General features: G+C 43.9%; 1 protein-coding gene across 1 annotated transcript in view; it reads right to left on the reverse strand.

Annotated features, from left to right (window-relative positions):
• The window catches only part of TGFBR2 (transforming growth factor beta receptor 2), a 92,141-nt gene that overhangs the window by 11,902 nt on the left and 59,717 nt on the right, over window positions 1-20,522 (reverse strand). Inside the window, exons 4-5 of the mRNA XM_020993186.2 lie at window positions 9,886-10,682; window positions 4,814-4,955 (exon numbers count right to left, since the gene is read on the reverse strand). Of these exons, the coding sequence (XP_020848845.1) occupies window positions 4,814-4,955; window positions 9,886-10,682 (939 nt within the window). The remainder of the gene's footprint in view (window positions 1-4,813; window positions 4,956-9,885; window positions 10,683-20,522) is intronic.

The raw sequence follows: 20,522 nt of genomic DNA on the forward strand, positions 1-20,522 counted from the left end.
AAGTAATGGACATTAGATATGTGTTGTCACAACCCTGTGAAGTAGGTACCACAGGTATGACCATCTCCATTTTACAGATGAGGAAACTGAGGCTTACCCAGGGTCACACAGCTCTAAGCATCAGAGGTGGGTTTGGAATCCAGCTTTTTCCCAAATCTATTATTGGATCGTCTACACCCTAGAGGCTACGCTGCCTCACAAACATGATGTAATAGCAAACTTTCCTCTTTCCTTAAATCATGCCCTGCCAAGTCAGCAGGGTTTTGTAATCAAAACCAGTTCCTGTTTCTGCCTTGGCTCCAAAGACTGCACACAGGCCGTCCTAACTCTCCCTCCTCCATTCGTGCCTGAAGTCACAGCAGCCTTTTCTGAAGAAACCTCATTCCCTGACTGTTTAAGCACCCCTTTTCCTCCTTTCAGGGCCCCTGGTTGACCCTGGGTTTGGGTCCCGGCTCACTGAGAGAGCCCTGTGCAACTCCAGCACCATGCCAATGCTTCTCATTTCTGGCCATGAGAGAAATTCAACTTTGCTCACTGTGTCCATTGACTGCGCTCTGAAGGCAGGAGAGAAATGCTATCCTCAGGAATCCCAGCATCTGGCGCACAGCTGTGGTGTTGATGAAGTGAATGGGAAAGTTTTCCCCAAGCAGCGCCCCCCAGTTTCTTAATCTGCATTCCAAATGAGGCTCCCGGGGAAAAAGGGACCACTCAGCCTGGCCTCCACTCTTATTTTCCTCCTCTCTGCTGCTGACTTTATTGGGGGTGGGGGTCCCCGTTGTGCTTGTAGCAACCCGAGGATGACCTCAATGGCCCTTTCTGCGTTTCCTCTGCTCTCAAGCTTAAATTTCTGCTTGCTCTGCTGCCCAGCCAACCCTAGAGGAGACAAAGGCTTCGGGTCTGGGAGGCATTTGTCTTATGGCCAGCACTGACTGAGGACCTGAAAAATGGCAGACTCGATGTGCCTCGTTCTGCCAAGGGTTGTCCTGAGAGGGTCTACGCGGCCACCACTTACTCGCTGGCTCCCCTAACTCCAGCCTGAACACCGGGCACGCCCAGTGGAATTACCAGTGATCTTTGTAAAGGACAGGGTCACAGAACTCATCCCCCAGTGAATAACAACCTAGTTTCCACCTCCCCTCTAAAAACAAAACAAAGAGTTTACTCCTAAATCCCACCTACCATCACTTCCCCTTTCCCTCCACCTCCAACCAAGACCTGAAAATACAATGTGACTATGGAGCAATCAGGAGGTAATTTAAAGCTTTAGTGCTCTCATGAAGTGCAGATATTCTGCTACCACAAATTCAGATGAATGACTTGGTGGGGACCAACAATTATAACTGTTCCAGGCAATCTGAGACAATTGGTGGAAATTTTTAGGTGCGCTCCAGACACCCTAGAATAGGGAGTTCTTAACCTTGCCTTCAGAGTGATGTAGATGAGGAGACTTCATTTCTCTCACGGTCTCCCAAGAGAGGTTAAGTGCTAGAGATTTTAGTAGGCTGTTCATCAACTTGCATGGGGAAAAAAATGTTTATTTCAAATTTTTATTTTTGCTAACCTTTGGCTTCCTTTACCTATTTTATTTTGTGAATTTAAGAACATTCTTCTGAGAAAGGGTCTGTATACTTTTTACCAGATTGTCAAAGGAGTCCACACAAAAAAAGTTTAAGAACCACACCCTGGATACTTAATAGAATAGCTTGGGGTGAATCACTGGACAGTTGGGACAGTGTATGTATTAAGGCAGTGGTACCATACCGAGGAAGAGGTAATAAGTGTCAGTAATTGGATTCAAATCTAGTTCTCTTTAATAGGGCTTGGTACTTTCTAGGGAGACTTTTATCCTCTACAGGTACTGTTTGTACATAGTTGTTATGTTGTCTACCCAGTGGATTAGAAACTCCTCGGGGGTAGGGGCAGTTTTTGCCTTTCTTTGTATTCCCAACACTTAAGCACAGTGCCTGGCTTAATAAATACTTGCTGATTTATGCAAAGGGCAATGCTGATCCCAGAGGGTAAAAGGTATCTGTAAATACATATCAAACTGGAGGCAGCTAGGTGGTGCAGTGCATAGAGTACCGGCACTGGAGTCAGGAGGACCTGAGTTCAAATCCAGTTTCAGACCAGATACTTGACACCTACTAGCCGTGTGACAGCTGGGCAAATCACTTAACCCCAACTGCCTTGCAAAAAAAACAAACACAAAAAACCAAAAAATAGTAAAAATAAACAAGTATGGAACTAGGTGCGATTCTGAGTTGAGTGCGAGTCTGTCTTGAGTTTTCAGAAGGAAGAAAGACTTAAGGAACCCTTTATTCACCCAAAATCGTGGTATCCAAGGTCTATGTCAGAGGGGAGACTTGAACCCAGGTCTTTTCAAATCTTTTCTTCATGTTGAGGAAGAGGAAGCCTGTTATTAAGTAAACCTTCCGTAGAGAATGATCAAATGAATTAACATTTGTGAAATGCTTTGCAAACCTTAAAGCACTGTAAAATGTTGGTTATTATTATTATCTCAAAGCCTGTAGGAGGGAAAGGCATTAGGACACCAAGAACAGAAAAGAAGGGCACAGACCAAACTAGCTTTAGTTTCCAGAGAATATCAAAAGGGGTGTGGGAGGGAAGAAACAGGAAGGTAGGATTGAGATCAAAGCAAACAAAGGCTGGAGTGGTCTATTTCCTGTTCCTAAAGAGTTTTCGGGTCTGATTCTGAAGGTTATAAAGGGTTCACTCACTCTTCCTTCCTTGGGAAACTGTGTTTCTCTCTCCTCTGAGTTCGGGTCCTTGTGGAGGAAGGGACAGAGAGCTTGGCTCTCCCCCATCAGCCCAATTCTGCCAGGCTCAGCAAAGAGCAACAGGAAAGGTTTGGGGTGATGGATAACAATGAGAGATTCCAGGGCCGGAAGCCAACATCTAGCCCATAAGTGGTGTGCTGTTCTAGCAAGGCATGAGAGACGTGGCTAACAGTTGTCTGCTGGTTATTAAATACTGATCTGGAGAGATTATTCTAACTCTTCCGTTAATCACATCAGCAGTCTCTGAAATGAGCTAGCCATTTTAGAAAAGGCTCCATTTTGGAATGGATAGACTTTTGGGTTACCTTTTGGGTGTCAAACTGTTTTGGGATACTAAACTTGAGGAAGAGAGGCAGCATGAAACAGGTAGAGAGATAACAGGCCTCCCAGTCTGGAAACCTCGGGGTCCATTCCTGTCTCTGACGCACACCAGACAAGTCACTTAACTTCTCTGGGACCCCAGGTGACTCTCTCAGTCACTAAGTTGCAAAACAGGTGCACTGATGGAGGGAATTCCCTCCCTAGGAGCTCCCAACACCAAAGAAATCATTGCTCTGGTCCATTCCGACACCCCCCGACCCCAAACAAAAGCAAAAGCAACAACAAAAATTTGTCAAATTAAGTTTCATCTGCAAAGAAATGTCAAGTTACTTTGCAACCTTTGGGAAAGATAGGAATCTCCTCTAAGGTTAATAATCTTAGAAAAATGTATAAGCTGGAAGGCACCTCAGTGGTCATTGAATACTACCTATACATACACACTTCTCAAAAGAATACCCGCTACGACAGCAACTGAAAGTCGGAAGGGACCTCTGAGGCCGTCTAGTATAGACTACACATAAAACAAGTCCCCCGCTATCCCACAAGTCCCCACTTGTGGGCTGTGTGGGGTCCATATCCCACAAGTAATGAGTCACCCAGTCTCTGCTTGAAGACCTCAAATGAAAGGGAACTCACTACTTCCCAATGGAGGGCTCCAATTGTTCAAGAAATGGTTTCCTGACACCATATCTAATTTTGTCTTGGTATATAGCTTCCTCCATTTGAATGTAGAAGATGTAAATGAGTTTATAAACCTAGGTCTATCAAAGAAATCCCAGATCATTCTACTATGCTTTCTGAATTCTAAGGACTTCTACTTCTTTTTTATTAAGAATTTATTGGAATTCTCACTGGTTCATATTTACCATGTCCAGGTCTCAAAAGGAAACGTTATAGATTGTAAGCATCTTGAAGGCAGGGTAGGGTGGTTATCTTTGTATAAATCAGAAAATATGAGAGCTGGAGAGGTGAAATGACTTGGTCTGAGTCACTCAACTTGCTCATGGATGATGGGCCAGAACTAAGACCAACTCTCAGCTAATGCCCATTCCATTTGCATTTGTTATAGCATGCTGCCTCTAATGACTGAGAGGCCTTGGGCAAGTCACTTAACCCCTATGAGCCTCATATTCCTCATCTATAAAATGAGTAGGTTAGAGTACTCATTTGTGGCTTTTAAATTCTCTTTGAACTCAATCAATGATCTCTTGATCTTTCCATGCCTACAATAATACACTTAACATAGCAGGGCTTTGAAAAACAAAATCGAATGAATGGATGAATGAATGAATGAATGAATGAATATATTTGGCCTAAGTTTTGTAGATAACTGCTCTGAAAGTCATAGGATCACAGATTTAGACCAGGAGGGGACCTTGGAAACTGCTTAGTCTCACCCCCCATTTTGTAGATGAAGAAACTGAGGCCCAGAGAGGAAAAAGGTATTGTTCAAGGCCTTACAGCTAGTAAAGGAGAGACAAGACTTGATCTTGGAATCCCAAACCAAGGGTTCTTCAACTCTTAAAACAAACTTTAAAAAAAGGGAACTCATCCTTTGGAAACATAAATGTTCTCATGCAACATCAGTCATTTTCTAAGAAACATGGGTCTTCCAATATATATGGCCCTCTCCCCACCCAGCTCTGTTCATTAAGGGCTACCATTTGAAAGGCACGCTAGCCAATCACACCCACCTCCTATCTCGTTGCAGCGAGATGTCATTTCCCAGAGAACCAGGGCCATGGAATAGACATCTGTTTGCTTGAAGGACTCCATGTTCTCCAAGTTCATTCTGGATTCCAAAACTTCAGGAGCCATATATCTTGCTGTCCCAACCTGCAACCAAACAGAAAAGGCAGTTGTAGTTTGGTTTTCAAACTATGACAAGGTTCATACCCATAGTTAAGACGATGGGAATGTTAAAGAAGGTCTTAAAATTTCTTTTCTACCAAAGTCTTCTAAACCAAACCTGTATAGGTCACTGTTAAAATGGGTTCAACCAGAGAGATCACCAGTGGGCCCAGGAGTGGATGCTGTAGGCCTAGGTGGTTGGATGGTAGTGGCACTTTGGGGAGTTATTTTCCTGTATCTTGCCAAGAAATTGTGGGTCGGCCAAATGAATCTACATATTTCATCCTAATAAATGTGACACATTTGTGTGACACATAAGGGAAAGAAAGGGGAAAAAAAAGAAAGAAAAAGTAATGTGTTGGGAGTAACGGTTGGATTCTGTGGGAGTAAGGGGATTGGCCAGAAGGAAACAGAAGCAAACCTGGGAAGATGAGAATATAAAGATAAAAGGGATTCACTAGGTTCCATGATGGAGTGCTTAGGTTTTTGGCCAACCCTTGAGAACAAGTGTTTCATCAGACAATGATGGCTGACTAGATTTATGTGCTTAATTAATAAATGTTATGCATTAATAATAAAAGTATTTAGCATGACCATACATACACACAGCTATGCCTATGTGTGTGTGTGTGTGTGTGTGTGTGTGTGTGTGTGTATACATATATATTAAAAAATAACTTTCAGGTCTTGATTTCATCTGCATAGGGAACTGGAACGTATGAAAACTCCCTCTACCAAATCAGCTTGTCACCTTCTCAGCAATGTATAGTTCCAGACAACTGCCTAGAACTCTGACAAGTGGCTTTCCCAGGCTCCCAAGGCTGGTCTTTATCAGAGGCAGGACCTGAACCCAGTTCTGCCCCGCTCTGAGGTCAGCTTTGTATCCATTATGGCACACTGCCACTCACGCCAGCTCTAATTTTAAATATCTAATATCTTTCAATAAATAACTTCCTCGGAGTCTCAGTTTCCTCATCTTAAAAAAAAGAGAGAGTGAAAACAACAGCCATCGTGATTATTCTATGGGTTGTGGAGAGGTTTAAACGAAACGATCCAAAGCAGTTTGCAAACCTTTAAAAAGGGGCTTCTATAAATATCAGCTATTATTTATTGCCCGGCTCTTGGCCCCATGCCTTCCACTGAATAAGCCCTTGTTTACTGAATTAAACTGGACACAAGATTCCCACCCCCTCAGAAAGTCACAAAAATAGTCCGTGGTTTGGAAGATAAGCAATGCATAGGAATACAGCATTGGAGAACTGACAGAAATTATGTGCTCTCTTACGTGAAGAGCATTTTTTTAAGGTTGCACAGCAAATAAGGAAATGCCCAACCTCAGGATCTGCTTATCTCTCCCCTCAATATATGTCAGAGCATTATCCATCCACCTCCTAACAGGCAACAGAAAACACACGACTGGCATTTTGTCATGTGGGAAAGTTATATCTTTGTTTCTGCACTATGACAACACTTTCATCCCTGACCACATCTCACTGGAAACTGTAAAAGCGAGAAGTTACCACGTGACAAAGAGTTTCTTGGTTTGTAGCTGGTTTTCTAAAAGCACAGAAAAAGACAGCACTCCCCCTTTTCTATCACCATCCTCTGAAAAAGAAGACATTAAATGCTCCAGGGATGTTTGCTACTGTCAAGTGGTATGGTGGAAGAATACTGGACTGAAGAGCCAAAAGATATGAGTTCAAATCCCAGCTTGGTCATTTTTTAGCATGCTGTGTGACCATGGACAAGTTACAGCCTTTCTAGGCTTCTTTCCTATTATGTTAATGACTGGGTTGAGATAGATGGATGGTACTTTCCAGCTCTAGAACTATGGAATGGGAAAAGCAAAGAAGCACTTAATTGATGCCAAGAGCTAAGCACTAAAAATTCAAATAAGAAAAAGCAAAACAGTCCTTGCTGTCAAAGAAAGGGAGGACATATGGGAGAGTCGAGTTGAGGGGCCAGTCGCAAAGCTCAGTTATCCTTAGCTTGTAGCAGCAGGACTGATGGAAAGACCCAGTGGCCCATAGAGCTGGTGAGAGGTGGAGATACTGGTAAAATCTATGTGGGAAGGGTTATTACTGGGGCTGTTGGGACAGCAAGACATCTTGGATTCCTGATACCCAGGAATGTGTCCATGTGACCATGAAGAATCAGTTTACTTGTAATACCTACTTGGCAGGGCTCTTGGGGTCATTGTGCTGTTTTATTTCAAAAGCACTAAGGATGGTGGCAACTAACTGTGAATGATTCCAGGCCGAGCTGTCTGCTACCATGAAATCCAAATGAAGCCAATATTACAAGCAGTCACCAAGCAGAGCACAGCTTTGCCCCAGGAATAGCACTTAGACTTGGACTCTTAAAAAATCTGAGTCTAAATCCCAGGTCTGACTCCACTTTATTTCACTGAGGCTAACTCTCTCTCTATGCTTAGAGCATACTTCCCTCCTGCCTCTGTCTTTTAGCATCTCCCAGGTTTCCATCAAGATCCAGCCCAAACACTGCCTTTGCCCCTCTTGATAGCTCCAAGTGCTAACGACTTTGTTGTGAGTCCTTCATTCTCAAAGAGGATCCAGGACATCAGGAGGGGGAGGTCTTGACTTGCCTCACTCTCTCCTCCAAGTCATCAGAGTCTAGTGGCAGGACAAAAGTCAAGAAGACAGGCTTTCACATTCTAGATTTAGAATAGGAAGGACTAAGTCCCTATTTTTCAGATAAGGAAACGGAAGCCCAGACAATGACTTGCTCGGTTAAGTAAATGTCTGTCAAGACTTGAAGCTAGATTTTGCTGGCTCTGAGGTCAGTTCTCTATCCATTTTGCTGTGAAGCCACTTCACAGTAGCACACAGTAGGTACTTAATAAATGTTTCTTTAGTGACTGATTTCTAGTCTCCTAATTTCTCCTACTCTGTTTGAAACTCAGATCCAAGTTGAAAATACACTATACTTCTCCGTTCTTTAGTAACATCATCTTTTTCTTCTAGACCCCCTCACTTCCTTCAAAGAACAGGTTAGACATCCTGTATGAGACCCTTCCTAATCTTACCAAGTGTTAGTTTTCTCTTTCCTTCCTGAAACTACTTTTCTATGTATCTTGTATTCCAATAGAATGCAAGCTTATTGAGGGCAGGCAGTTGTCTTGATTCTTGTATTAGGATTCCTAGAGCCCAGAACAGTACTTGGTAAATACCAGGTGTTTAATAAATGTTTAGTGAATGAGTGAATGAAAAAAAGAAACATTTATTAAGTGTTAGCTGTGCCATAGTACTAATAGTTGCCCTAGCTAGGTGGGATAGAGAACACAGTATTGGGCCTGGAGTCAGGGAGACTCAGTTCAGATCCAGCCTCAGATCCTTACTAGGTGTGTGACCCTAGGAAAGTTACTTAACCCCTATTTACCTCAGTTTCCTTGACTGGGAAATGGGGATAATAATAGCATTTGTCTCCCACATTTGTTGTGAAGATCAAGTGAGATAATATTTATAAACTGCTTAGCACAGTGCCTGGCACACAGCAGGTGCTCTGTAAATGCTTATTCTCATCCTTTGCCTTGCTAAGCAGTCAAAAATACATATACTAAATCCTAAGACAGTGCCTGCCTTCAAGGAGAAGACAATGCACACAGGGTAGTGGTGGCCTTGGAGCAGACAGCTCCCTCACCTGGGACCACTGAGACCCCAGGACCAGCCCCTGTTTCCTGTCATCCCCTGGACTGCTGCTGCCTTCTGGACACATATTAATTTTATGGTTGAGCTATGCTAATACAACAACATCTAGGAAAAGGTTTCTAGGGCGCAACTACCCCTGTCTGGTACTGCAGACTATGAGAATTTCTTAACTAGCTAACAAACTTCTCAGTAAAATTTCAGAGAAAAATACAAGTATAATAATGTTTTGTGCATGTAATAGGTTGAAGTTTGCAAAGCATTTCATAGTGTTTACCTCCTTGATTCACATCACCTGCCCTGTAAGGTAAATGGCAATATTATTCCCATTTTGCAGATGAGGTTAATACTGAGGCTCAGAGAGATTACATAAATTGTCCATAGCAAGGAAGTGTTTGTAGTGGGGTTTCACAGAATTGCTAAGCCATCTAATGCAACCCATGCCATCCCTAGGGTGCTTCAGGTACCGCCGCCCTGATGTACCCAACAAGGGGTGCTTCAGCCTCTATTAAAAGATCTCCAAGGAGGAGCAACTCACCACCTCTGAAGGCAGCCAATTCCAACTTGCACGGTTCTAATTATTAGGAAGCTAAATCTAGGGTGGGAACTTAGAGGTCATCTAGACCAACTCCTTCATTTTACAGAGAAGGAAACTGAGGCCCAAAGGACAAGTGACTTGCCCAAGCCACACAGAATGTTAAAATTCTGGTTATCTAGTATAAATCATTACTTCGGTCACTTACTGTTTTCATCCCCCTACATTTGACCCTACCTGTGTCTGTGGTGATGCAGGATCACATGTTCTAAGTACTTAGGCACGAGGGCAGAGATCTGAACCCAAGCCTCCAGATGCTAAATTCCACACACTTTCCATCATACCACAACACCGCCTCTTTCCCTTACCTTTGGCCACAAAATGTTCTGTAATAGGTCTCTCCTTGTCCCAACAAGTCATCCTGACTTGTACCTCCCTGCATGGGCTCCTGACCCCACTCACTCCATCAGTTCAGTCAGAGAACTAGGGCCATATATGTGCACTACGCTGATTGAAATCGGGCTATCAAATGATAGAACACACCACTCAGAACCAAACGTGGGACCATTATTCTCCAGAGACACTGTCCTGTGCTTCTAATCATTTTCTAATACTTCCCTAGCCCACAGAGTTCCCTTTCCTAGTCTGAGGACACCCTTGGACGCGGGCACAGCAAGATGGTGAGTGGCAAAGCCAGGCGTGGGCTCAGACTCACCTGCCCGCTGTTGGCCAAGTCATCCACGGAGAGGGTAGGGTCCAACCGCAGGGAGAGCCCAAAGTCACAGAGGCAGCAAGTCAGGTCATTCTTCACCAGGATGTTGGAGCTCTTCAGGTCTCTGTGCACGATGGCCGTCTTAGGTCTCCCGCAGGGGGTGTGGTCGCTATGGAGATGGGCGATGCCCCGGGACAGGGAGCTGCCCAGCTTCCACAGGTCCTCCCAGCTGATGACATGCCTGGTGAGGTACTCCTGCAGGTTGCCCCTGGCATGGAAGGCGGTGATGAGCCAGTACTGTTTTCCCAAGTCCATCTTCCGCTCCTCTGCCGTCAAGAACTGAAGGATGTTCTCATGCTTGAGGTTGATGTCCGAGAAGATCTCCTTCTCCGTCTTCCAGGAGGCATACTCCTCGTAGGGGAAGATCTTGACTGCCACCGTCTCGAACTGCTCGGACGTGTTCTGTTTCAGCTTGGCCTTGTAGACCTCGGCAAAGCGCCCCTTCCCCACCAGGGTGTCCAGCTCGATGGGCAGCAGCTCTGTGTTGTGGTTGAGGTTGTTGGCACAGGTGGAGCTGATGTCTGAGCGGTCATCATCCATCATCATGGCGCAGCGCTCACTGCACTCCACGAGCTTCCGCGGCTTGCTGGTCTCCCAGGCAGTGCTCAGCTTTCTCCTGCGGTGCACCCGGTAGCAGTAGAAGATGATAATCACAGCGATAGCGATGCCCAGGGGTGGAAGGAGGCTGATGACGGTCACTTTGGAGATGATGGCCATTAGCTCCAAGTGGTCAACAACTTCTGCTCAAGAAAAAAAAAGACAAGGATTTGTAATCAGGCCTGTGGGAAGAGTGCATGCTGGATGTAGGTGAATGGATGCACAAAATTAGCGTCGTGTCAAAGGTAACAACTATGTTTTCTATAGTCAACTCTTGATGTTTAATCTCATCTGTGAAGGAATAAAGCTTCTTGGATTATAAACAGTATATTGTTTACTTGTTCCTAGCATTCAGAACATTTCCAGGACACCTGGAACACTACCTAGTTTATGAACAAATTCTTATGCCTACTCAGGAAGCCTTTCCTGATCCCCCCAGATATCAGCACCCTCTTTTATCCTGCATTAACACACACACACACACACACACACACACACACACACACACAAGTACATTTACTCTTTATAATTTTATGCCTTTCTGGTCTTTCCTATTAGCGTGTAAGTTCCTTGCAAGTAGGGACAACACTGCCAGCAGCCAGCACAATGCCAGGCACATTTACTAAATGATTGTTGATTGGTTGACATCTTACAGCACACTGCAACAAAGCAAGTTTTACTAGAAAAAAGACTGGTTTGGAGAGCGCTAGGATCTGGGTTCAAATTTCTGCCTCTTCTAGTCAATGTGTGTATATATATGTACATATCCATTTAAAATTATACACATATAAATATATCATGAGTATTTACGTGCATATGCATATGCATTAGGGTCATGTAAATGTTGACTAAATCCTAACATAGCCAAAAAGCCTTATTCCAAAGGTGTTCCAATGCAGAAGGAAACGGCCAAGATGCAGGATGCATTTCTGGATGTACTTATTTGTGTAATACAGGGTTGCAACTGATCTGCTCCATTTTTCAATCGACTTGCTCTCTTGGAATGGACTTGAATGAGAAAACTGTAGACAAACAGACAACTGAAAATGTGTCCACACGGGGGGGGGGGAAGCGATTTGTGTTTGCCTGGCTCCATTTGGCCTGGGTTTGTTGTTGTTGTTGTTACAATCCATCACTGCCTCAGATTCCATTCATTCATTTTCTTTTTATTATAGTATTTATCCACAAGTGAGTAGCAGACTATCAGATCAGGAGGGGACCCTTTGCTGTCATACAGCTATGTATAGTTATCCCTTTCCCACCTCAACTTTCCCCATCATGGATTTCACTATACCTTGTGTCAGCATAAGAAATTCAGTGGGAATTTTGGGGGAGTTTTGCAGAAGCCACAGATGACAGAAAAAGTTTAGAAACAGAAATGTATAAAATAGATGTATAGTATTATATAATACCAATATATATTATCTTTTTATACCAAAATAATTCAGACGTCTCTGGTATGAAGATAAGACCAAAAAAAATTTATGTGGATTTTCCAGATTGCGGGGGGTGCTGAACCCCTAACCCCCATGATGTGGAAGGGATAACTGTACAACTTTCTCATCATTGAACGCTCTTGCTGTGATCTATACTATGCACAAGATAACAGGGGTAAGGTATTCAAAGGCATCCTAGACAAAATCCCTGCCCTCCAAGAGCTAGAAGAGTCAGTCCTCAGAGGTCATCTATTTCAATCTAATCCCATTTTACAAATGAGGAAAGTGAGGAGGTCATGCAACTTCCCCAAGGCCACAGGTGTCAGAGGAAGGATTTTAGCCCAGATTCTTTGCCTGCAGAACACCAAAGCCACTTCAATATTTCAATGTCCTTAGGGACAGATGGCAATATATGATATACTTGGTTTTAGTTCCTAAAAAGTCATGGCCCCATGGCTGGCCCAATGATGGGCATCTTGGAAATGAATTCATATGGTCTTTGGACAATCAACAAACAGCCTGTCATCTACCTGAGGCTCATTCAACCTGGGCAGGAGCCCCCCCCCTCTGCTACCATGTACTAAGTGTGATTTTGGACAAATCACCCATTCCCTCCGAGCCTTGGTTTTCTCATCTATATATGTGGGGTGTGTATTGGTGCTTGACTCCTGGGGTACTGAACAGACTGATTTGAAAACCAGAAAGAGCTAGATCAGTACATGTCATAGCCACTGGATACCTGCAAAGACGATCACGCGGTCATGGATTACAAGCTGTGGGTATGGGCTCCAGAGGCCATCTGGGCCAACCCCTTTATTTTACAGATGAGGAAACTGAGGCCTAGAAAGGCTAACTGACTTGTGCCCAAGGTCACACATGCGAGAAGTAGCAAGAGAAAACCAGGACTTCTCTTTCCAGAGCCACTGGTCTTTCCCCTACATCATATTGCTGCTGTTCTGAACCTCTATTAGACTATTTTTTTTAAAAAATGAAACAAGGAAAACATGTTTCTGTTTTGTAATAATTTAAAAAATTGACAAATAATTAAAAATTAAATAAATTTTTTAAAATGTCAATGTTTTTTGAAATTAATAAATAAAATGAAACAAGGATAATGAATTCCACTCATGTTCAGATTATGTGACCTTGGGGCAAATCTCCTCAATTTTCTGGTTGTTGATTACTTGTCTCTAAAGTGAGGGGAGTGAGTGTCCCTTCCTACTCAAAGTCTATGGCCTTATGAGCCCCACAGCCTATGTGAGATACACACTATAACACAAAGGGACTTGGGAATCAGAGATTCTGGGCTTAAACCCTAACCAACTCTACCCTTCCTACTGCTCTGCACGTAGGGCAAGGCCAATTTGTCATACTCTAGATTTCTGCTCTGTACGAGTTGCCCAAGATGGGCTTTCAGGACCATCCTAGCTCGATCCCTAAGACAAAACAATCAGAGCCCAGCATCCACTCTGCAGACAGATCTCTCCATCCTCATGGCTCTCCTCTCCAGCCTACAGGAAAAGAAAACCCAAACAAGCAGACCTGAAACCTTCAAAAGCATTTACAGAAGGAGGCGGCTCAGAAATCCCCTCTTTGAGGTCAGCAAACCAGAGTTCCACTTTCCCCTCCAACTTCCTGTGCTTTCTTCTTTTTTTCTTTTTTTTTTAACATCGACATGCAAAATTTTGGGGGAAATTACTGAGTAACAACATCTGTCATTCTTGAAACTTCAAAAGGCTCTGTCCAAAAAATCATGTTAACAAAAGCAAAGCAGGCAAAAGGAAGCTTCCTGGGGATGAGCTGCTTTATCTAAACACGAGGCCCCTATACCCTGTCAGACAACATTAACCCCTGGACTGCTGCAGGCACCAGGAGAAAAACAAGCAAGCGTCTGCTCCCCAGCAGGGAAGCAGCCAATGTTCATGGGAGGCACAAGTCACCACTTCCAGCCTCCTGTCCCCACAGGGAAGCTGTCAGCCACACTGCTGTTCCTTCAGAGCCACCCTTCACACCTACTAGAAGACCAGCCAAGTGCATCTGACACTAACGAGAGATCCTCTAGAGAGGGACTCTATAGAAAAAGGTTCCTCTTGGAACCTAAGATTCCAATTTCTGTTTGGTTTACCAGAGCCCTTGTCCTATGGTTATGGCCCTTAGTCAAGTCTAAAGATGTTAAGGTGTGGGGCTGCATCTTATCTCTGTCATACTATAAAAGAGTCACAGATTATTAGATGATAGATTTAGTGCTTAGAAGCCATTGAGTCCAACCTCCTTGTTTCACAAATGTGGACACTGAAGCTGGTCAAGGTTAAGTGATTCACCTTAGTTTAATAGAGTTAGTCTGAGACAGGATTTGAATTCAAGTCTTCCTGATATCAGGCCAGTGAGGTGGTGCAGATGGATAGCGTGCTGGGCTTGGAATCAAGAAGACTCCTCTTCCCGAGTTCAAATCTGGTCTCAGACACTTACCATCTATGTGACCCTTGGCAAGTCACTTAACCTGGTTTGCCTCAGTTTCCCCATCTGTAAAATGAGCTGGAGAAGGAAATGGCAAACCACTCCAGTGTCTCTGCCAAGAAAACCTCAAATGGGATCACGGAAAGTCAGACACAGATGAAATGATTAAACGATTTCCTGACATCAAACCCAATACTCCATTCAGTGTACCATCTAGCTGACAAAGGACAATTTTTAAAAAATTGTTTTTATTTATTCATTATTTATCCCCAAGAAATAAGGGACAGGAAATCACCCTGTGATTTCACAACAGGGCAAGCTCCTCTACAAACAGCGATAATCAGCTTCTCACTGGAGTCGCCACGGCGCTCACAGAGAGCTCATGGGACTCGACAGAAGGTTAACGCAGCGGCTTTTATATATCTGAGGTGGGGCATGACTCCAGACCTTCCTGATTCAGGCGTCAGCTCTTTAGCAACCTCTCATCCCCAAGAACTGTAACAAAAAGTAACCCAAAAGGCACAATGAGAAAAGGAGTGATGGCGAAATCTTCTCTCACCAGTTCCCTAAATCACAGGAAAGGTCATGGGATCGGAAAGGTCAAGTTAGCAGCGAATGGTGCACCACAGTTAATAGGGCCTGCCCACCCTGAAACACGGACTCATTTATCTGGGTGCATGTTATTCCCAGAACCCAACAGCCCCCTACCAGAAGACCAGAGAGCTCTGAACTCTCTGGGGGCAGCTGTGGTTTTCTTTTTCTGTCTCCAGCACCTACAGTGATGATGGGCACACAGTACTCACTTAAAGTGCTTCTCCAATGCCCATAGTAGGGTCAGGGTCAATATTTCTTGAATGATGAAGAAGAATACGAAACACAATGACAGTATGTCAACCAGCCTTTGATCATACCATCCTAATGGTCAACTCTCTGCACAATCTCTCCCAGTCAGGTAGTCCTTACTTAGCCAAAACGACAATGACTAGCCCAGTTGGAACTGTATATGGACCAACGATGGAACTGTTGTCCTCAAGCAACTAACCTTCTCACCCTCAGAAGCACACCAAAAAAAGAGACGGTTGGGTGGCAAGGGGAGAGAGGGCTAGACTTTGGCATCAAGGAAACCAGAGTTAAAAACCTGCCTCAGGCACTTACTTACTAGCAGTGGGACTGGCCAAGTGGCTTGCCTAGCTTCCTCCTCTATACAATGGGAACAGCAGTACCTACCTCCCAGGGTTGCCCAGTTTCCTCATCTATACAATGGGAATAGCAGTATCTACCTCTCATGTTTCTGTATGGATCAAGTGAAATATTTTAAAGCACTCTGCCTACCTTCAGTGCCATATAAGTACTGCTATTATTGTTGTAGGGGAAGGGAATAAGCAATTACATAGAGACTACTACGCTCTAGGCACAATGACGGTGGTGGTAATGAAGGTGATGGTGATGATTAAGGGGTAACTGAGGATGGGATCATGTGTGTGTCCCATGAAAACCATCTCTCCATTAATCTTTTCGACGGCAGGGACTGTTTTCCTTACTTGAATTTGAAATCTAAGCACAGTGCCTGGTTCTTCATGGTTTTTTAATAAATGCTTTCTCATTTGTTTATTCATTCAAGGGTATTCTTAGCACAACACTGCAGAGAGAAGGCCCTGGATTTGAAGTCAGAGGACCTGGGGAAACAAATGCATATGCACACATGCAAATACACAGATATACACGTGTATGTATACTTATATACTTCACAACCCTATAATACATACACAGGTGCATATGCACATGTGTACATATGTACATGATTTTAAGGTTTGCAATACCCCATACATACATACACATGTGTGTGTATGTACAGGGTTGTACAGACCTTTCAGCACTATATCAATACCAGCTACTGTTATTATTACTATTTACTAGCTTTGTGACACTGGACAAGTCACAACTCCAGCCTCATTTCATCATGGATCAAATGATGGAATCGGACTGGAGTTCCCTTCCCTCTCTAATTGTGGGATGATCCTATGAGCCAACTGAAAAAAGGAATTAATTATCCAAAATCATGGTCCAAGGTCATAGATTTAGAGATGGAAGGAACCTTATAGGTCATTCGGTCCAGCCCTGTCATTTTACAGACGGGGAAACAAAGGCTCAGGTTCAGGTGGGAGAAGTGACCTGCTCAAGACTCTGAGTTGGGACCCAAACCCAGAACTCCCCATCTCCACGTCCAAGAGCCTCACTCCAGGGCCCTACCCCCCCCCCCGTGAAGAATCCTGAGTTATGACAGAGGGCTCCTGAGGAATAAGAATTCAAGATGCTGACAACCAATGCATGCGTTGGTATCCAAAGAGCCCAAGCCTAACCGCACAGTCTGCTGGCACAGAGCCACACTTTAGAAATCTCCCAGCAAGCCTCTTACCAAGGGAGTGATCAGACTGCCTTTTAAAACAAGACAATAAGAAAGAAGATAAACTTCTCGGTAAAGATTGCACTTAGACTTAACATTAAGAATGCAGACCAAAGCAAACCCCGAACTAACTGAAAATATGCAAGGGAAACCCCCTGGCGGCTGACTCTTGTTTGGGGGTGGGAGGCTGTGCTTACTCTTCCGTGGATCCTAACCTCAAAGGCAGCTTGCTTACTCGCACCCCACTTCCCTGCTTACCAAAGATTACAAAATAGGTTTTTCTAAAGGTAACTTGAAACCCAGCTTCTTCAATGCGTGATTTGAAATGTCAGCAAATGCCAATTATGAATAAGGCTGTAAAAAAAAAAAAAGTGAGCTCACTGCTTGGGGCCCATCTGTGGGTGAGCAGCTCAGCCAGAAGCCCAGGAATCTCTAACCTGTTTTGCAATGGCCTGGACAGGGTGAGTGGGGCAAAGATTCAGTAACAGATAGCTGCTTGTTTGCAGAGATAAAGGCAGGGCCCCCATGAACATTTTATACCCAGGCATCTTACGAGGAAAGAAGGCTTTAGTGTGTTGTTGTATAACATATAGGATTATGCGGATTCCTGTGAATTGTGTAACACATATGACTGTGGATTCCTGTGAAACTGATAAAGGAACTTCCTTTGATCTTGCAAAATGGCCAAACTGCTCAGAGGTGGACTGAGTACAAGGAAGCTACAATTGAGGGGAGGAAATCTTAGCAAACTCACATTGATTTATTAGGACTCCTATTTACTGAACTCATGACTTTCCCCCCAAACCCTCCCCTATCACTCTCCAGGGTACCACCATCTTCCTTCCCAGTTACTCTGGCTCACAAGTAAGGCGTCATTCTCCACTCACCCTCCATATTGAGTCTATTGCCAAGACCTGTAGATTCTTCCTTTCTGCCGGCTTGTGTACCCACCCCCTTCCCTCTTCTGACATCACCCTGGTACAGACTCTTGCAGTGATGGCCACCCCTTATGGGTCTTCCCAGAGCACAGATCAGACTGTGCCAGTCGAGTCCAATGGCTGGTTACCCATTACAAAGTCCTCAGTCTGGCTCATAGTCGCCTTCCTTTCTTTCGTATCTTTACATCCTACGTCCCTGCACGTGTGCTAAAATCCAGGTCTTTCTGCTGGTTCTCAAAAAAGACATTCCCTCTCCTGAGGCTGGACATTCCCCCGGCTGTCCTGGACACCTGCGATGCTTTCCTTCCTCACCTTCACCTCCCAGCTTCTCTGGCTTCCTTAAGTTCTAGATGAAATCTGCGTCCTACAAGAAGCCTTTTCTAATCCTTTTAATTAAGCTAGTTCCCTATTCTCAGATATTATCTCCAATTTATCTGTATCTACTTTGTTTGTATACAGTTATTTGTACACTGTCACTTTCCAGCAGATTTTGAGCTCCTGGTGGGCTGTAGATGCCTTGGCCTTTCTTTGTATCCCTGGCACTTAGCATAGTGGTTGGCACACAGTAGGCACTTAATGTTTAGTGACTTGACTTGGAGTGGGAGTGTAGCTTAAGTATCAAACTTAAATGAAAATGGGGCCATCCCACACATAAAGATCCCTACCGGATGCATATTGACTTAGTTTCAAGATGTAATATTAGCTATGTTTTGCTGTATTTATTTATTTTTGTTAGATATTTTCCAATTACATTTTAATCTGGTTTGGGCTGCATTCCTCTAGCCTAGGGAAGAAGGAGGTAGCCCCAGAGTCAGGAAGAGGTGTTTTCCTACCTTTGACACAGGCAGGAATGTGACCAAGGTCACACTGTCAGTAAGAAATAAGGCCAAGATGTGAACTTGGACCTACCAAGAGTGTACTCATTCTCTTAAGGTGATGTCTTAAAGCAACTGAAGGTCATGCTTTGTTCTTGGAATAGGTGTATCATGGGCTACAGAGTACCATACCTAGAGCCCCAGAAAGCAAGCTCTCCATTAAGTTCTAGAAGTTCCGAGGGAAAACAGAAGGTCTACACAGATGCCCCTTAATGACTGAAAATTGATCAGAAACCATAGTTGCATTATAGACAGCAACCTATCGCAAGCTCATGGAAATCTCACAGGGAATGGGTGCTCAATGGGAAAACAGTTTCAATGCCTTTTTTGGTAGCTTCCAAAATCTTGCCTTAGACAACAGAACGGACGTGAGCAACAGTGCTCATTGGAAAAGGGAGACTATTTCTAGGGCCCCTTGTTTGATTAGGTGAGAAGATCTAGCTGTTTATTAATATTTGAAACAAATTCATTTCTCATCTTGAATTCAACTGATAAGATGGTCTTGGCTCTTCTTTTATACATGTTTCCAGTTTCTTGGAAAACACCTTGAGAGAGCTGTTAACAAAGTTATTTTAGCTGCACTGAAGGTATAGATGCCTCAGATGGTGATTCCAAGTGGTACCTTAACCTTGAAGCAAAAAGCAATTGCAGTCCACCTCTGTCTCTCTCTCTCTCTCTCTCTCTCTCTCTCTCTCTCTCACACACACACACACACACACACACACACACACACACACACACACACACCCCAAATAAATTTTCCTTACTGAATGTGATAACCTCTTCCTCTTAGATCAAAGCCCCTGTCAAATATTTCACCACACGTGGCAGCTAGGTGGTGAGGAAGGCAGTATTTTGCAAATGAAGAGGCAACTCAGAATTAAGGTCTTTGGTACCCTGTCAGAGTGAAGTGAACTATTTGTGAAAACACTAGCAAGACACAGCAGGGCCTTCTTGGCAGAGGACTTATGAAGTGCCCTGTCTTGAGCCAATGTGAATTTCCTAAAGTCAGTGATTGAATCTCTGTCCATCATTCCAGTAAATAACTTAAGATTAAATTCACAGGTCATAAAAAGCATTAGAATTGTAGAGCAGTAAGATGATTATTCAAAGGATTCATAGAATTTAAAGGCAGCTTCAAAATCTGAGTACTGTGGCACACTGAGAGATGTTGGTACGATTCTCACTGGGGGGCTAACAAAAAATGGCACTAACAAAAATAATGGTCCCAAAAAGCTCATATCACTAATGAATTAGTCCTGGACCATTACTGAAGCACAGTGAGAAGGACTGGTTGGAGAAGCAGCCGAATGATGGTAGGGTAGGATCTCTCTAAAGACATTCCCATTTTCCTCTCTTGAGGGCAAAGACCACAGGCCTATCTGTTAAATCCACTGGTGGGCACAAGAAAGCACACTACGTGAACTGACAGCTCTTGCCTGAAAGTCTACACAGGATGAAAAAGAAACTAGGCCCAGACAAACAAGTCAAAGGCAGATTGATTCACAAACCACAACAAAGTCTACCCCATAAAGCGTCCCTCAAGGATGATGCTGTCTCCTTTCCACGGGAAATCTTCTTGGTTCCTGACAAAGACGCTCCATAATGATCTTTCTGTTCAACCAGAATGGAGCAAAGATGGAACAGAAAGATAGCACGACAATAACAACCATTTCCAATATGGTGTCCCCTACCACGCAAAAGGGTCAGTTAAGTGGTGCAGCGGATAGAGAGCCAGGCCCGGAGTCAGGAAACTCTTCTTCCTGAGTTCAAATCTGGCTTCAGACGCTGACTAGCTGTGTGATCCTGGGCAAGTCACTTAACTCTGTTTGCCTCAGCTTCTTCATCTGTAAAATGAACTGGAGAAGGAAAG

This window comes from Phascolarctos cinereus, unplaced genomic scaffold (genome assembly GCF_003287225.1).
Source record: "Phascolarctos cinereus isolate Bilbo 61053 unplaced genomic scaffold, phaCin_HiC Scaffold_1;HRSCAF=81, whole genome shotgun sequence".
Lineage (NCBI taxonomy): Eukaryota > Metazoa > Chordata > Mammalia > Diprotodontia > Phascolarctidae > Phascolarctos > Phascolarctos cinereus.